The sequence below is a fragment of the Salmo salar genome, chromosome 10 (assembly GCF_965601325.2).
Source record: "Salmo salar chromosome 10, fSalSal1, whole genome shotgun sequence".
Taxonomy (NCBI): Eukaryota; Metazoa; Chordata; class Actinopteri; order Salmoniformes; family Salmonidae; genus Salmo; species Salmo salar.
The window spans coordinates 36,227,068-36,241,937 of record NC_138300.1 but is presented as its reverse complement, the minus strand read 5'-3'; the positions used below and the strand labels follow the sequence as shown (position 1 = coordinate 36,241,937).

The window sequence follows — 14,870 nt, the reverse complement described above, 5'->3', positions numbered from 1 at the left end:
ACAGTTCGCCACTAGGCCTGCACTCCATCAGGGCCTCCAATAGGCTTTTCTTATGTTTATTTGTTTATTTTATTTAAACTTTAACTTTTATGTTGCATCCTCATTCCCAAGAGAAAGCAGAGGTGCAGATCTGAGAACCCCATTCAAAACAGATCGCTAAACTGATCATTCATTGAAATAATAAAAAGTAATATTGGTAACTACTGTAAGTGTCAAAAGATGAAACAGGTCAAAAATGTATTTCATTGTGTTTATTGTTGATTGAAAAAAAATCTGTTGCCTGTAATACATGATCTGAAAATGAAATTGACAGGTAGGCCTAACCAGGAGGAATTTGATCAGGAGTGGTTTCAGAGTGCTGCAGGGATTCCATTGTTATCGTCTATCCTAATGGCATTAATCATTGTCAGGTACACAGTGTGGTTTGTATAATAATAATATTACACAATGACAGTTGTCAACACAAATAGGATTGCATAACCTGGAATGATCTGTTAGGAAGGAAGTATGTAGTTGTAACTAATGTATTTTTGGTGGTGGTGTAAGTGGACTCAAATTTAGCTTCTGTTAGTTTAACAGATATAGAAGAGATACATTAAAATATCAGATGGTTAAAAGACAAAATATTCTATTCAAATGCTTAAAATAATAATTTTAAAAAATAAAATGCAGTTGTTGTTTTTCAGCAACTGTGGAAATACTCCCTTTTTAAAACTATAGAATACTAAACAAAAATAAAAGCCCAATGGCTTCATATGAGAACCCATCATTATTTCTGTTGTTTACAAAACAATGCATATTATTTTTTATTGGAACTTAATCAAGTAATCATTCCCTGCCACACACAAAAAAAACACACACACACACAGACTCACATACACAGACAAGCACACCTAATTTATGGATTGTCAAACATTACAAGTCAGAAATCAAGCTTTGACAAGAGATGGTTGCTGAGGGCCATTACAACAGTGAATCACCCGTATCCCTCATACTAACCTTTTGGTTAGACAGTCTCTCTACAAATAATTCTCATGACTTTAAATATAAATACCTTGGTAAAAACATGTACTACAAATGTATACAATATAAAACCAGGAACAAACATTTCTCTCAAACAAGTTTCAAAACACAATCATGGAGAGAAAATAGTAATAATTTGGAAATGGTAATGTCATCACATTATTCCATATTAACACTATTAAAATGCAGTTCATCAATAATGCATCAAATATGTACAGTACCTCTCAAAAGTTTGGACACACCTACTCATTCAAGCGTTTTTCTTTATTTGTACTATTTTCTACATTGTAGAGTAATAGTTAATACATCAAAACTATGAAATAAGTTAATTTGTGGAATTTCTTTCCTTCTTAATGCGCTTTAGCCAATCAGTTGTGTTGTGACAAGGTAGGCGTGGTATACAGATTATAGCCCTATTTGGTAAAAGACCAAGTGCATATTATGGCAAGAACAGCTCAAATAAGCAAAGAGAAACGGCAGTCCACCATTACTTTAAGACATGAAGGTCAGTCTATCCGTAACATTTCAAGAACTTTGAAAGTTTCTTCAAGTGCTGTCGCAAAAACCATCAAACGCTATGATGAAACTGGCTCTCATGAGGAACGCCACAGGAAAGGAAGACCCAGAGTTATCTCTGCTGCAGAGGATAAGTTCATTAGAGTTACCAGCCTCAGAAATTGCAGCCCAAATAAATGCTTCACAGAGTTCAAGTAGCAGACACATCTCAACATCAACTGTTCAGAGTAGACTGCGTGAATCAGGCCTTCATGGTCGAATTGCTGCAAAGAAACCACTACTAAAGGACACCAATAAGAAGAAGAGACTTGCTTGGGCCAAGAAATATGAGCAATGGACATCAGACCAGTCGAAATCGGTCCTTTGGTCTGATTAGTCCAAATTTGACATTTTTGGTTCCAACCGCCGTGTCTGTGTAAGACGCCGAGTAGGTGAACGGATGATCTCCGCATGTGTGGTTCCCACCATGAAGCATGGAGGAGGAGGTGTGATGGTGCTTTGCTGGTGACACTGTCAGTAATTAACTTAGAATTCAAGGCACGCTTAATCAGCATGGCTACCACAGAATTCTGCAGCAATACGCCATCCCAACACACCTCCAGGCTGTGTAAGGGCTATTTGACCAAGAAGAAGAGTGATGGAGTGCTTCATCAGATGACCTGGCCTCCACAATCACCCGATCTCAACCCAATTGATATGGTTTGGTATGAGGTGGACTGCAGAGTCAAGGAAAAGCAGCCAACAAGTGCTCAGCATATGTGGGAACTCCTTCAAGACTGTTGGAAAAGCATTCCAGGTGACGCTGGTTGAGAATGCCAAGCACATGCAAAGCTGTCATCAAGGCAAATACTGGCTACTTTGACAAATCTAAAATATATTTTGATTTGTTTAACACTTTTGGTTACTACATGATACCATATGTATTATTTCATAGTTTTGATGTCTTCACTATTATTCTACAATGTAGAAAATAGTCAAAATAAGAAAAACCCTTGAATGAGTAGGTGTGTCAAAACTTTTGACTTGTACTGTACATGCTAATATTCTATCATTCTAATCTTTCGATGGTCCACATTGTGATTGTTTCTGAGACCAAAGTGATACATTTTGATTTCTGGGCTCCAAAAATGTTAATCTATACTTTGCAAGTGCAATCTACTACTCATAACCCCATGAGCTTGTCATCAAATCCATGCAAGACTTGACACCGTTGGTTTGCTTCGCAATTCCTTTATTGAGTTGCAATTGTCATACCTTTACATTCAAAATAGTTTAACTATACGAGACTGAACACCGCAGCACTTGAGATGGCAGCATTTTTCACTGGTTGAACAAAATTTCAAATTAAAGGGAACGTTCACCCAAATATCTAAGTTTGTCAGATGATTCCATGCAACAGAAAAGTGGTATTATGTTGAGGTGAATCCATGTTTAACAGCATCTGTTGTGTAGAACAGCCCAAATGCATTAGGAGATATCTGCAGGTCTGAATCCCAAATTAATGGAAAAGATACGTGCCATATAACTAAATGTGCACCACCAATGGAATGCAAGAAAATAAGAAACTTTTGACTGATTGAAAGGTGCAAAACAATTAAAACTGACCTGGCATGGCCTGCATCACATTCTGGTAGCCTACAACCATATCAGTGGTTGTAGGCTAGTTCAAATGCTTGAAACATATTGTGAAATCACTAGACATACGGGACATAGTTTTATTTGCATATGAATGCGTCATAGGGTTACGAACATGTGTTGAAAATGTCTGCTGAAACAATTAAATACTTTACTGACACATTTATGAGCAAAAGACTAGGATAGTAAACATACACATGCACAGTCATTTAGTTAGCAGCCAAGACCATATTATAGCACATCAATTATGCATAGGAGTTGTCATATCAAAGGTGCACATTTTAGTTTTTGCCCTTACACTACACAGCCAAATCAAATTATCAAAGCTTGATGATTAGTTGATTATTTGAGTCAGCTGTGCAGTGCTAGTGCTAAAAACTAAACGTGAACCCTTTGGGGTCCCGAGGACCGAGTTTGGGAAACCCTGCAATAGTGTTTTATAATCATCCTTGTTGATGGATTCTTTAGTCTGTTCCTTAAGTGTGGTTCTGACAGTACAGTACTACCACAATAGGGGCATAGGCAGGCTTGTTGACTGGGTTGTCGCATTTGTCGGAGAGTTTAGTGGTTCCTTTCACACAGCTGCAGGTAATATACTGTATGAAATATACATAACAGACCAAAGTAAAAATCGAGAGGACTCCCGAAACTGCCACATATCGCCGCTGTCTTATGAAAACCTTAAAGTTGTAATTTTTTTTGTACATTTATTGAAAGCATTAACTCCCCTCAATGTACTCTGAACATTTCATGACAAGACAATGTATTCAAAATAGCTTATGAAGTTTTATCTTCAGACACACTTTTCAGGGAATAGAACAAATTACCCTATTTACCCAATAACAAACATACAATTATGAGAAGTTTTCATCAGACAGCCATGATATGGACTTTCCTGGATTCAGGTAAAACGTAGAGAAATGTTATGCAACGCCGTTTGGGTCTTTGTGTGTCAAAAAAGATACACGTCAAATAACACTATTTGACAAGTTAAATAAGCTTTTAATTTGACATGTCAAATAACACAGTTTAATTGTAGAATGTTGTGTTGGACCACAACTTCTGGGGTAGCTGGCTAACTTTAGCTTGGTACCTAGCTTGCACCAATACAACCAGCCTGAAAACAATGACCAGTAGAAACTGCAGTCATTTTTATTATTCTTAGCAATGATTTAGGAATCCTTGTGAGTAATTATTAGCTAGGTAGCCACTTGTTGTTCACCTATTGCAACTGAACTTCAGTTCATGAAAATAAATAGCTAGCCAGCAACTAAACCCTGTTGCCAAAAGCTAACGTTATAAGCAGCCAGCTAGCTTCATGAGGCTCGACCTGACCGGGTTATGTGTTGTGAAGATAGCCACAATAAGGATTAGGCACAATAGTGACATTTGCGGTTTGCCTTCAAAATAAAATTGTAGCTAGCTTCACATAGATGGGTCCGACCACCATTAATCAAATAAGAACTGTCTTATAAATTAGGGTTATTTTAGATGATGATGATACCTAGCTATATAGTTAGCTAGCTAACTATAGCTACTGAAACAGATTGTCGTTTTGCTATGTTTTTGGGGAAGACATTGTTTGCATCCATGAGCTAGCTAGCTTTTTTTATGACCAGCACTGTACTGTAGCATCATAGCATACGTATCGATGAATCGTTGTGTCATATGAAATACGAGTGATAGTGTAATCAATGTGTAATAACTACGTTAAATAAATTATGAACATGTTAAATTTATGTGACGTGCAGTCATATTCCAGTCCTGATTGGTCAACAAGCTTATTTGACACGACAAAAAGTGTTATTTGACAGGACAGTGTTATTTGACGTGCATCTTTTTTGACACACAAAGAACCAAACGGCGTTCCATAAAATGTGTTATTACACTATAAAACATAAAGAAAACAAAAGAAACAAACATAAAATCTCATCAGAACATATATCCCTCGCGTCTATAAATTCCACACCACCATTCTCTGTTCCATAATTAAGAGGAGCATCCATTTTCCTCAGAACATTGACTAATAATTTTGTGGTCTAACACAAACCTGGTCGTCATTCTAGAACTAGCTATCACTCTGGAACTAGCCCCTCATTCTGGAACTAGCCCCTCATTCTGGAACCAGGGATGTAGTCATTACGCCGGTTCTGTTGCAAAACATTTCTTTAACAGAAGCAAATGGAATGAAACGGGGACCTACCTGAATTGTCCAATAGAAACACTAGTTTTAGTTGCAAAATGTTCTGTTTTGCAACTGTTTGGACTAATGATTACACCCCAGTCCATCATTCTGGAACTAGCCTGTCATTCTGGAACCAGCTCATCACTCTGGAACCACCCAATCATTCTGGAACCAGACCATCACTCTGGAACCAGACCATCACTCTGGAACCAGACCATCACTCTGGAACTAACCTACCATTTCTTGAACTAGACCATACTTATGGCTTTTTCCAGAGTACCTGGGATCTTCTTTCATAATGAGTGAGCACAGTGCCATTTTCTACCCGTTTAAAACATAATCTGTTCTTTCATGATGAGTCAGCCCTGAGCAAAAACCTTTCTTTCAGTTCACATGTTGTAATTAAAAACATTGACTGTGGACAGTTGTCTCATTTTTGTAATCCCATTCCTGTATGGGTAAAGTGACTGTCACTGTCCTGCCACACTCACACCCCATTAGCAAAGGGCACGTTGGCTTCCTGATTGATACTCTCCTTGATCTCTAGGGGGAGTGAGTCAAACAGGTGGTCCTCCACCACCAGGCAGTTCCTGCGGAGGTGGTGACACTGGCCTAGCTGGGGCGGCAGGCGGTCCAGACAGTTTCCCTTCAGCTCCAGGTTTGTTAGCTGCACCAGATTGCTGATCCTCTCTGGAAGGACGGCAATACAATTGTGTCCCAGACATAGTGTCCTCAGTTTGGTGCACTTAAACAGCTGCTTGGGTACTACCTCCACCTTGTTGCCTGTAATGGCAAAGTGCTGGAGGTTCTGCATGAAACCAATCTCCAGCGGAATCACCACTATGGAGTTGTGGCTAATGTCCAGATACCTCAGCTTGAGCAGGTTAAACAAGGGTATGGGCAAAGATTCAAGTTTATTGTGCGAAAGGTAGAGGGACTCAAGGTTTTTGACATGGCTTATTGACAATGGAATGGTAATGATTTTATTGTGCCACAGTTTGAGGCAGATCAGCCTCTTGAGGTGCTGGAAGCTGATGACCTCCTCAATGGTGCGAATGTTGTTGGATTTCAGGTCCAGCTCCTGCAGGTTGGTCAAACTGAAAATAGCATGGGGTATCCTCTCCAGTTCACAGTTGTGAAGCTCTAGTTCAGCTAGATTCATCATTTTCTTCAAACTGTTCAGTACCAGGAGTTTAGTACCGTCATTGTGTACCACCAGCTTGATCAGGTGTGGAGAGAGATCTGTTATGTTGGTCGGGACCTTCGTCAAATTGCTTTTTAGATGCAGAATCTTTAGATGCCTCAGGTCTCTGAGAGATTCTAAGCCGATCATCTTGTTGTTTTCAGAATTCAGATTCCCGACCAAGTACAGTTCCCTCAGACTTTTCAACAGGTACACCCAAGTGGGGATCTCGGCTACATCCGTAAACTTGACATGAAGGCACCGGAGGTGGTCACGAAGGAAACTGAACGCGGTCTGCTCGACTTTGGCAGGACAGTGGTAGAAGTGTAGCTCCTGAATGTTGATCATCTGGGAGATCTTGGCTGTTATCCTGGCTTCTGGGATCAGTTCCAGCTTCAGGATCTCCAGATCTGTCAGGTCAAAGACAGCGTCTGGCAAACCTGACAGCATGAAGAGATGGAGCTCCAGTTTGTCCTGAGCGTTGCGGGTTACATGCTGTCTCAGTTTCTCGAATGTCCACTCGTGATTCAAGCTGATCTCCCGCAGCTTGTTCTCACTGACTTCAGAGAGGAAGACGCCAAAACGCTTAGAGTACAGCTGGTCGTACTGATCGACCATGTGCAAGAGAAATGCAAAGTCGTTCTTCACGTCAGGAATGTCACTGAAGCTACTCTCCTCTCTGACTTTCTCGAAAGAGTACTCCTTGAGAGGTCGTCGAAAGAGCCAGAAGAGTGTGTATATACAGATGAGGCCGTATATACAGACGAGGGAAATATAGCTGACAAGCAGCTTCCTTAACATGAATGCCATGTTATGTGTGCATTGGAATTTAGTGTATCCAGTTAAATGTTTGATGTCAGGCTCACACACATGGTCAAAGTCAATGGCAGCAACAAACGTCATTGTGTAACACAAGATCAAAATGAACTTCACAGTTTTGATCACTGTTTGGGCAACGTAGAGCTTGTAGATCAAATCACTGTCTTCCACGTGGGTACGGAACTTCCTAACCTTTTCAAATAGGGCCTTGGCCTGCTCTCCATCTTTATTGTCTAGTATGGTCATGCATGGGACTTCAATGACAGGCTTATCAGCAGTGAACTTGACCCCAGACTTAGCCAGCATCGGGGTGGACTGGTTAGGACTTCCCTCTTCACTGCTGGTTGAGATATGTTTTGGCAGGAAAGGGGCACCAGTGAGCCTTTGCTTATTCTCCTCTGAGTCCTCACATGCCGTCTCAGATAATGCCTTGGTCGTCCAAGGAGACTCAAAACACTTCCCCAGAATCCCCACAAAATGCTCTATTTTCGAACAAGTCTTTGGATATTTGAACCAGAAGTTACTGCTGACCATGAGGACGATGGTGTGTATGAGAGCAAGGTATGGGAAGTATTTAGAATACCACGGCAGGGCGACATGGTAGCACATCTGATTGACAAAAACATACTGCTGAAAGTCCAGGTTTGTCCTGACGCCTGTTGGCAGAGGCTGCTGTCCAACACCACCAGAATGTGTAAAGTGAATCTGATGAACAACACTATCCGGTAGATCCTTAGTCACTAGGGGAGCGGCGTCTAGCGTCCCCCTACTTCCTCCGTTCCCTGTCCCAGAACCAGACCCCTCCGCTGGCTGCGGTGTTGTGAAGCCGCTGGGATCCTCTGAAGCTGGTTCCAGGATGGGAAGGCAAACAACCTGGTCTTTGGTTAACTGCATGGTTCCAGAAAATATGGCCAGCATCAGCATGACGACCCCCAGGTAGTCCATAAAGACGTCCCACCATGGTTTCAGGATCCGATAGGTTGGCTGGATGTCATTCAGGGCGGCTACCTCGGTAAGAGTAAACATCACTGCAACAGAAAGCAGACGTATTATTTAAACGGTGACAAACAGAATATACACATGATTTAACAAACAAGTGCAATTAAACCTTCCGAAAATGAATTAAGCCCAAATTGAGAAGGAATTTTGTTGTTTTTTAAATCTGCGGGATTTACATTACATTAGATGTCTTGATTAGATTCACTATGGGTCCTAATTTGACTACATGCAATTTGCAAAATCAGTCATCACTGATAAACTCAGATTTTGGCATTAAAAATGCAGAACACACATCATTGAAGAAAAGAACAGTACATCTTCAACAACATGGGGAGGCAGGTATAGTGCGTTGGGCCAGTAACCAAAAGGTCGCCGGATCAAATCCCCAAGCCGACAAGGTAAAAATCTGTCGTTCTGCCACTGAACAAGGCAGTTAACCCACTGTTCCCCGGTAGGCCAGCATTGTAAATATGAATTTGTTCTTAACTGAATTGCCTAGTAAAAAATTAAAAAAATTGTACAAATTGCATATGGCAACATTCCCTAGTATTTCTAGGCTATCTGCCACTAATTGCTTTCATTACTGCATGAACATTAGGGTTGGGACTGGCCATGGACCTAAAAATACAATATTAATACAATACTTAGGTGCCAATACCATATGTATTGCGATTTTCATGATTCTATATATATTGCGATTCGATACTGTGATTTTATTGCAATTCGATGTGCCAAACATACCATACAGTGCATTCGGAAAGTATTCAGACCTCTTCATTTTTTTCCTCAGCAATCTACACACAATACCCCATAATGACAAAGCGAAAACAGTTTATTTTATTTTTGCAAATGTATAAAATAAAAAACACGGAAATACCTTATTTACATAAGTATTCAGACCCTTTGCTACGAGACCTGAAATTGAGCTCAGGTGCATCCTGTTTCCATCGATCATCCTTGAGATGTTTCTACAACTTGATTGGAGTCCACCTGTGGTAAATTTAATTGATTGGACATAATGTTGAAAAGACACACACCTGTCTAAACCAAGCCATAAGGTCGAAGGAATTGTCTGTAGAGCTCCGAGACAGGATTGTGTCGAGGCACAGATCTGGGGAAGGGTATCAAACATTTTCTGCAGCATTGAAGTTCTTCAAGAACACAGTGGCCTCCATCATTCTTAAATGGAAGAAGTTTGGAACCAGCAAGACTCTTCCTAGAGCTGGCCGCCTGGCCAAACTGAGCAATCAGGGGAGAAGGGCCTTAGTCAGGGAGGTGACCAAGATCCCGATGGTCACTCTGACAGAGCTCTAGAGTTCCTCTGTGGAGATGGGAGAATCTTCCAGAAGGACAACCATCTCTGCAGCACTCCACCAATCAGGCCTTTATGGTAGAGTGGCCAGGCAGAAGCCACTTCTCAGTAAAAGGCACATGACAGCCCACTCGGAGTTTGTCAAAAGGCACCTAAAGGACTCTCAGACCATGAGAAACAAGATTCTCTGGTCTGATGAAACCAAGATGGAACTCTTTGGCCTGAATGCCAAGTGTCACGTCTGGAGGAAACCTGGCACCATTCCTACGGTAAAGCATGGTGGTGGCAGCATGGTGGTGGCAGCATGATGTGGGGATGTTTTTCAGCGGCAGGGACTGGGAGACTAGTCAGGATCGAGGGAAAGATGAACGGTGCAAAGTACAGAGATTCTTGATGAAAACCTGCTCCAGACTGCTCAGACTGAGGCGAAGGTTTGACTTCCAACAGGACAACGACCCGAAGCACACAGCCATTACAATGCAGGAATGGCTTCAGTACAAGTTTCTGAATGTCCTTCAGTGGCCTAGCCTGAGCTCGGACTTGAACCCAATCTAACATCTCTGGAGAGACCTGAAAATACCTGTGCAGCGACACTCCCCAACCAACCTGAGAGAGCTTGAGAGGATCTGCAGAAAAGAATGGGTCGAAACTCCCCAAATACAGATGTGCCAAGCTTGTAGCGTCATACCCAAGAAGACTCGAGGCTGTAATCGCTGCCAAAGGTGCTTCAACAAAGTACTGAGTAAAGGGTCTGAATACTTATGTAAATGTGATATTTCCAATATATATATTTTTTTAATATATTTGCAAAAATGTCTAATAACCTGTTTTTGCTTTGTCATTATGGGGTATTGTGTGTAGTAGATTGATGAGGGAAAAAAGCTACTTAATCCATTTTAGAATAAGGCTGTAACAACAATATGTGGAAAAAGTTAAGGGGTCTGAATACTTTCCAAAGACACTGTATGTCTGCTGCAGAGGGACAAGAGAGAGCCATGAGAAAACGAGTTTTGATCAGTGCTGAGAACAAATTGGCTTCCTATTTAAAAAATAAGATGGAGAACAAGCTATGAAGAACCAGCAGAACAGCAGGGCTCTGCATTTTTTCCAATTTCTAAAGCTATTCGACATAGGCTTAGTCATGACATGTTCCACCTAAAACACTACTTTTCTACTGTTTGTCATTACTGTCTTTATTCTTTGTCTTTGCTTGTCTTGGTGATCTCTAGCTTTATACCTACCCTTCATCATATGAGACTTATTTGGGCTTTGATGTGACTAACCCACGCGTTAAGAACAAACCCAAAGCCTTACTAAAACCTGACAGCCAGACAGAAAAGATGGCAGGGGAATTAAGAATGTCTGCCTTGCAGGGATCTGCAAAAAAAAAAAAAAAAAGGGTGGTCCCTAATTTTGTCCTTTTGAAATGAGACCTGGAAAGTCAAGTGAACAGCCAGACAATCAGTCACACGTTTGCTATAGGCAGAATACTCTGTAGCTCATTTGTAATTATGTGCATTTAAGCTAATTGCGGTCTCAAACATCATATTTGTCTAATTGTACATATTGTCTTCAAACAAATAAATACTTCAATATAATGACTATATCATCTGAGATCCTTAAATTCTGATACCCTATAGGATAATTCAACGTTCATTCTCAAAATGTCATTATTGGGTACCATTATCTTTTAACCTTTATAAATACAGTTTAGTCTCACTGAGTTAAGATCCATTTTGCAAGAGAAACCTGTCCAAGATGGCAGTAGTCTTGGAAGTGAACTGAATACACATTCATAATACTGTAGCGAAAGGCAGTGCAGGAAAGCGAACCCGGGTTTGCTGGCGTGAAAGGCAAACACCCTACGCATCCTGAAAATAGGGTTAACCCCCTTGGTGGGAATTGTAACATGGCTCATGGAGCGAGGATCACTACACTGCCCCCTCCCAATGGTGAATGCATGTCTCCGTGCTTCAACTACTCAGCCTCCTCACACGTCTGGGTAGTGCGTTCCGATGGCCTCACAGCCGCCATCCCACTTCTGGTAATTGTAACATGGCTCATATAGCAAGGATCACTACAATACATTCCTCTGAGACCTGCTGTCCAGAGTGATGCAATCTTGGCCCATGTTATCACCTTCAGTGGTTCATCATTCATTCATCCAGAGGGTAACCTATCGACACAGCCTACAGAAATAGCATGCCACATATTCCCTAGTGCCGTCATAATACCAACAGATGACCAATGCCCTAAATGTCCTTCTGCTTACCACAAGACTAAGGATGTGTCCCAAATGGCACCACATTCCCTATATAGTGCAGTACTTTTGACCAGGACCCAAATACTTTTGACCAGAGCCCTTTGGTCCCTGGTCAAAAGTAGTACACTATATAGGGAACATCTGTGTATAATTGCTCTAGCTAGCATTTCTCCACTGCATATAAATGTGTAAAAGACAAAAGCAGAGCCCACTGACACCATGCCAGAGACAACTAGTGACTAGTACAATGCCAGTGTGTTTTTATGAAGGTCACACTTGCAAGCAGACTAGACTGTGGTTTAGTTTCAGTCAAATGTGGTTAAGGGTGTTGGTGGAAAAGTCATGTGGATGCAAACGTCAGTCTTCCACATCCAAATCTGCTCAGACAAAATGCTGAAATATAATGGAAATCATCTGGTACACGTTTCTGTACTTCAGAGGCAGTGCAAGTTGGGGATCAAGTTGTCACCCTATTCCCTACACACTACATCGAGGCCCAGATGTTGGGGTTGCTTTAAGACGGAACTGAACTCCTGAGTGAGCAGAAATGTAGACGGTACACTGTGTACTTGTCCCAGCTTCAAGATTTGTTGATGCATGTGTTATCGTTTACCTTTTAAAAGTTGGTTGAGAACACTTATGTTGTTATAAATTGGAGTAGCAGGTAGCCTAGTGGTTAGAGCGGTGGGCCAGTAACCGAAAGGTTGCAAGATCGAATCCCCGAGCTGACAAGGTAAAAATCTGACGTTCTACCCCTGAACAAGGCAGTTAACCCACTGTTCCTTGGCTGTCATTGTAAATAAGAATTTGTTCTTAACTGACTTGCCTAGTTAAATAAAAAAATAAATGTGCAATTAACCATTTTGCAACTAAAGCAGACATATATTCCAAGTTCAAATAAACCATTATGCCAACTCTATATTTTCAGCTATATTGCCAGCTGTGCACAAGAGGGTTAAGACTAGAACAGCAGCTGGGAGGAATATGCTCAGTTATGTAGAATTTGGCTGGCATACTGACTGAAGACCTAAGCTAACCTCAGTATGGACATTTTCCAAAGTAGGTCAAGTGCTGAAGAGCTATGCAAGAGTCACTCATTTGTCAACAGAAAATGATTGGCATCTAAAACATCCAATCAGAGCACTCAGTAGACCCATTGACATGAAATGAACCATATGATCTCTCAATGGTGAGCATTATCACACTGAGGAAGGCTATGATTTGCTGGGCAGCTCACTACTCTACCCAGCCTCTTGGTGTCAAGAATAGGCTACTGTGTTGTGCAACATTCCCATATTTTAAACTGAGTAAGCATATTCACTAGATTGTTGCATGTAATTGATTTATTCGGATCCCCATTAGTTTTTGCCGAAGCAGGAGCTATTCTTCCTGGGGTCCACACAAAAACATAAAACACGACAAGTAAGAAAGCACTGATACACTGATAGGCAAGAGCAGTCACACAAACAAAATGTAATGAAAATCTGTTCAAAGCCTGAGTAGGTGAGAGGACAAATTGACATTTGAACTTTAGCGGCAGTAAAATATTCATATTAGGCCTACCATAGATCCAATGTCTTATCCTGAATAAAAATATAACTCCATGTCAACTATTTAGTTGTAAATATAACATACGCAGTATAATGCTGATGTAGTATTCACAAATATGTGGGACATGCAAAGCATTGATAGAGGTCGCCTATAGCGTTTTAACATCAGCTGGGGCTTTGTCCCAGTGTTCCAATTCCACAGCATCCCACAATCAAAAGTGGCCATGTTTGCGGTAGCTACGCTGTTAACTGGGGTTCTCAACATCATGGAGTTGATAAACTCGGCTACACTACTGTAGGCTACTGTATTCACAAGCTGCTGGACCACATGTAAGGGCAGTAGTCAGGTTTTAAATATGCCTTGTTTACATTGCCATGTGACAGAAAGGCTAAACACTGCGTTATACATCAGCTACTGTAGGTTATATGGTTCTTATATTATGAAGAGCTTCGGCTACTTACTGTGTTCCAAAATGGGATCAGTACGTCGACAACTGAAATTGCATAGGCTACCCACCACCTCCTCCTACATAGAACATAATGTTCACCAGCGCTACTGTAGGCTACATAGATTGAATGAAAAGTCCAGTGGCTGTATGTGCCTATGTCGATTTTAAAAATGTTATAACACATAGCGTGGTAAATACATCGCCGGTTTAGTCGACCAGACTGGATATATCCCACAACATCATCGATGGCGCACTGGGCGCATGCACTGGCTGGCTCAGACTGGCTGGCACGGGATGCGCGTGAGTGGCCTCCAAATGTGACACAGCATTTTTCCTCTTCGCTATAGCCTATTGATAGCACTGCGAATGGATGGTGTCTTATCCAGTGTATTTTAACTATATCCAAATAGCACAGTTCAATGCACATTGCCCAAGGTATTAGGATAACATCCACAAGCTATTTCTACGCGGTCCACTTGGATTCGTTTACCCCAAAATCCTATAGCCCAATAGCGCATGTACGGAATTGCTCAATGCCGACTTGGGAAATAAATCTCGGCCATTGAATGTCCTGTTTGAGAGTGAAATGGTTACACAACATGCGTTCTATTGTCAATTTCGAATGTATAGTTTGTGCTTCACACGAGGTAGCCTACGGGAGATCCACTATTGCGCGCCTGAATCTGCATTGAAATATGTTCTGACGGGGCGAAGACAGTCAGGCTAAAACACCTCGAAGTACATCTCTCTTTGCGCTATTAGCCACTTTAGTCGCGCCAGCCAGGCTATGGCGGAGGACGTTGCAAATGGAAATGGTTTTAGCCAACCAAAGATTATGGATAAATAAAGAGTTCACTCAGTCCGTTTACCATTGAATAAAAGTGTCACTTCCGGTCTACTTAACGGGGTGGGTCTCCCATAGACACCAATGCAATA

General features: G+C 41.3%; 1 protein-coding gene across 1 annotated transcript; it reads right to left on the bottom strand.

Moving 5' to 3' along the window:
- Positions 1-253: 253 nt before the first annotated feature.
- LOC106560304 (volume-regulated anion channel subunit LRRC8D) lies at positions 254-14,787 on the bottom strand. Its single transcript, XM_014123062.3, has 2 exons — positions 13,948-14,787; positions 254-8,389 (listed from the first exon to the last, which is right to left on the bottom strand). Coding segments are annotated over exons 1-2 (2,544 nt in total). The 5' UTR covers positions 13,949-14,787; the 3' UTR covers positions 254-5,846.
- Positions 14,788-14,870: the final 83 nt, after the last annotated feature.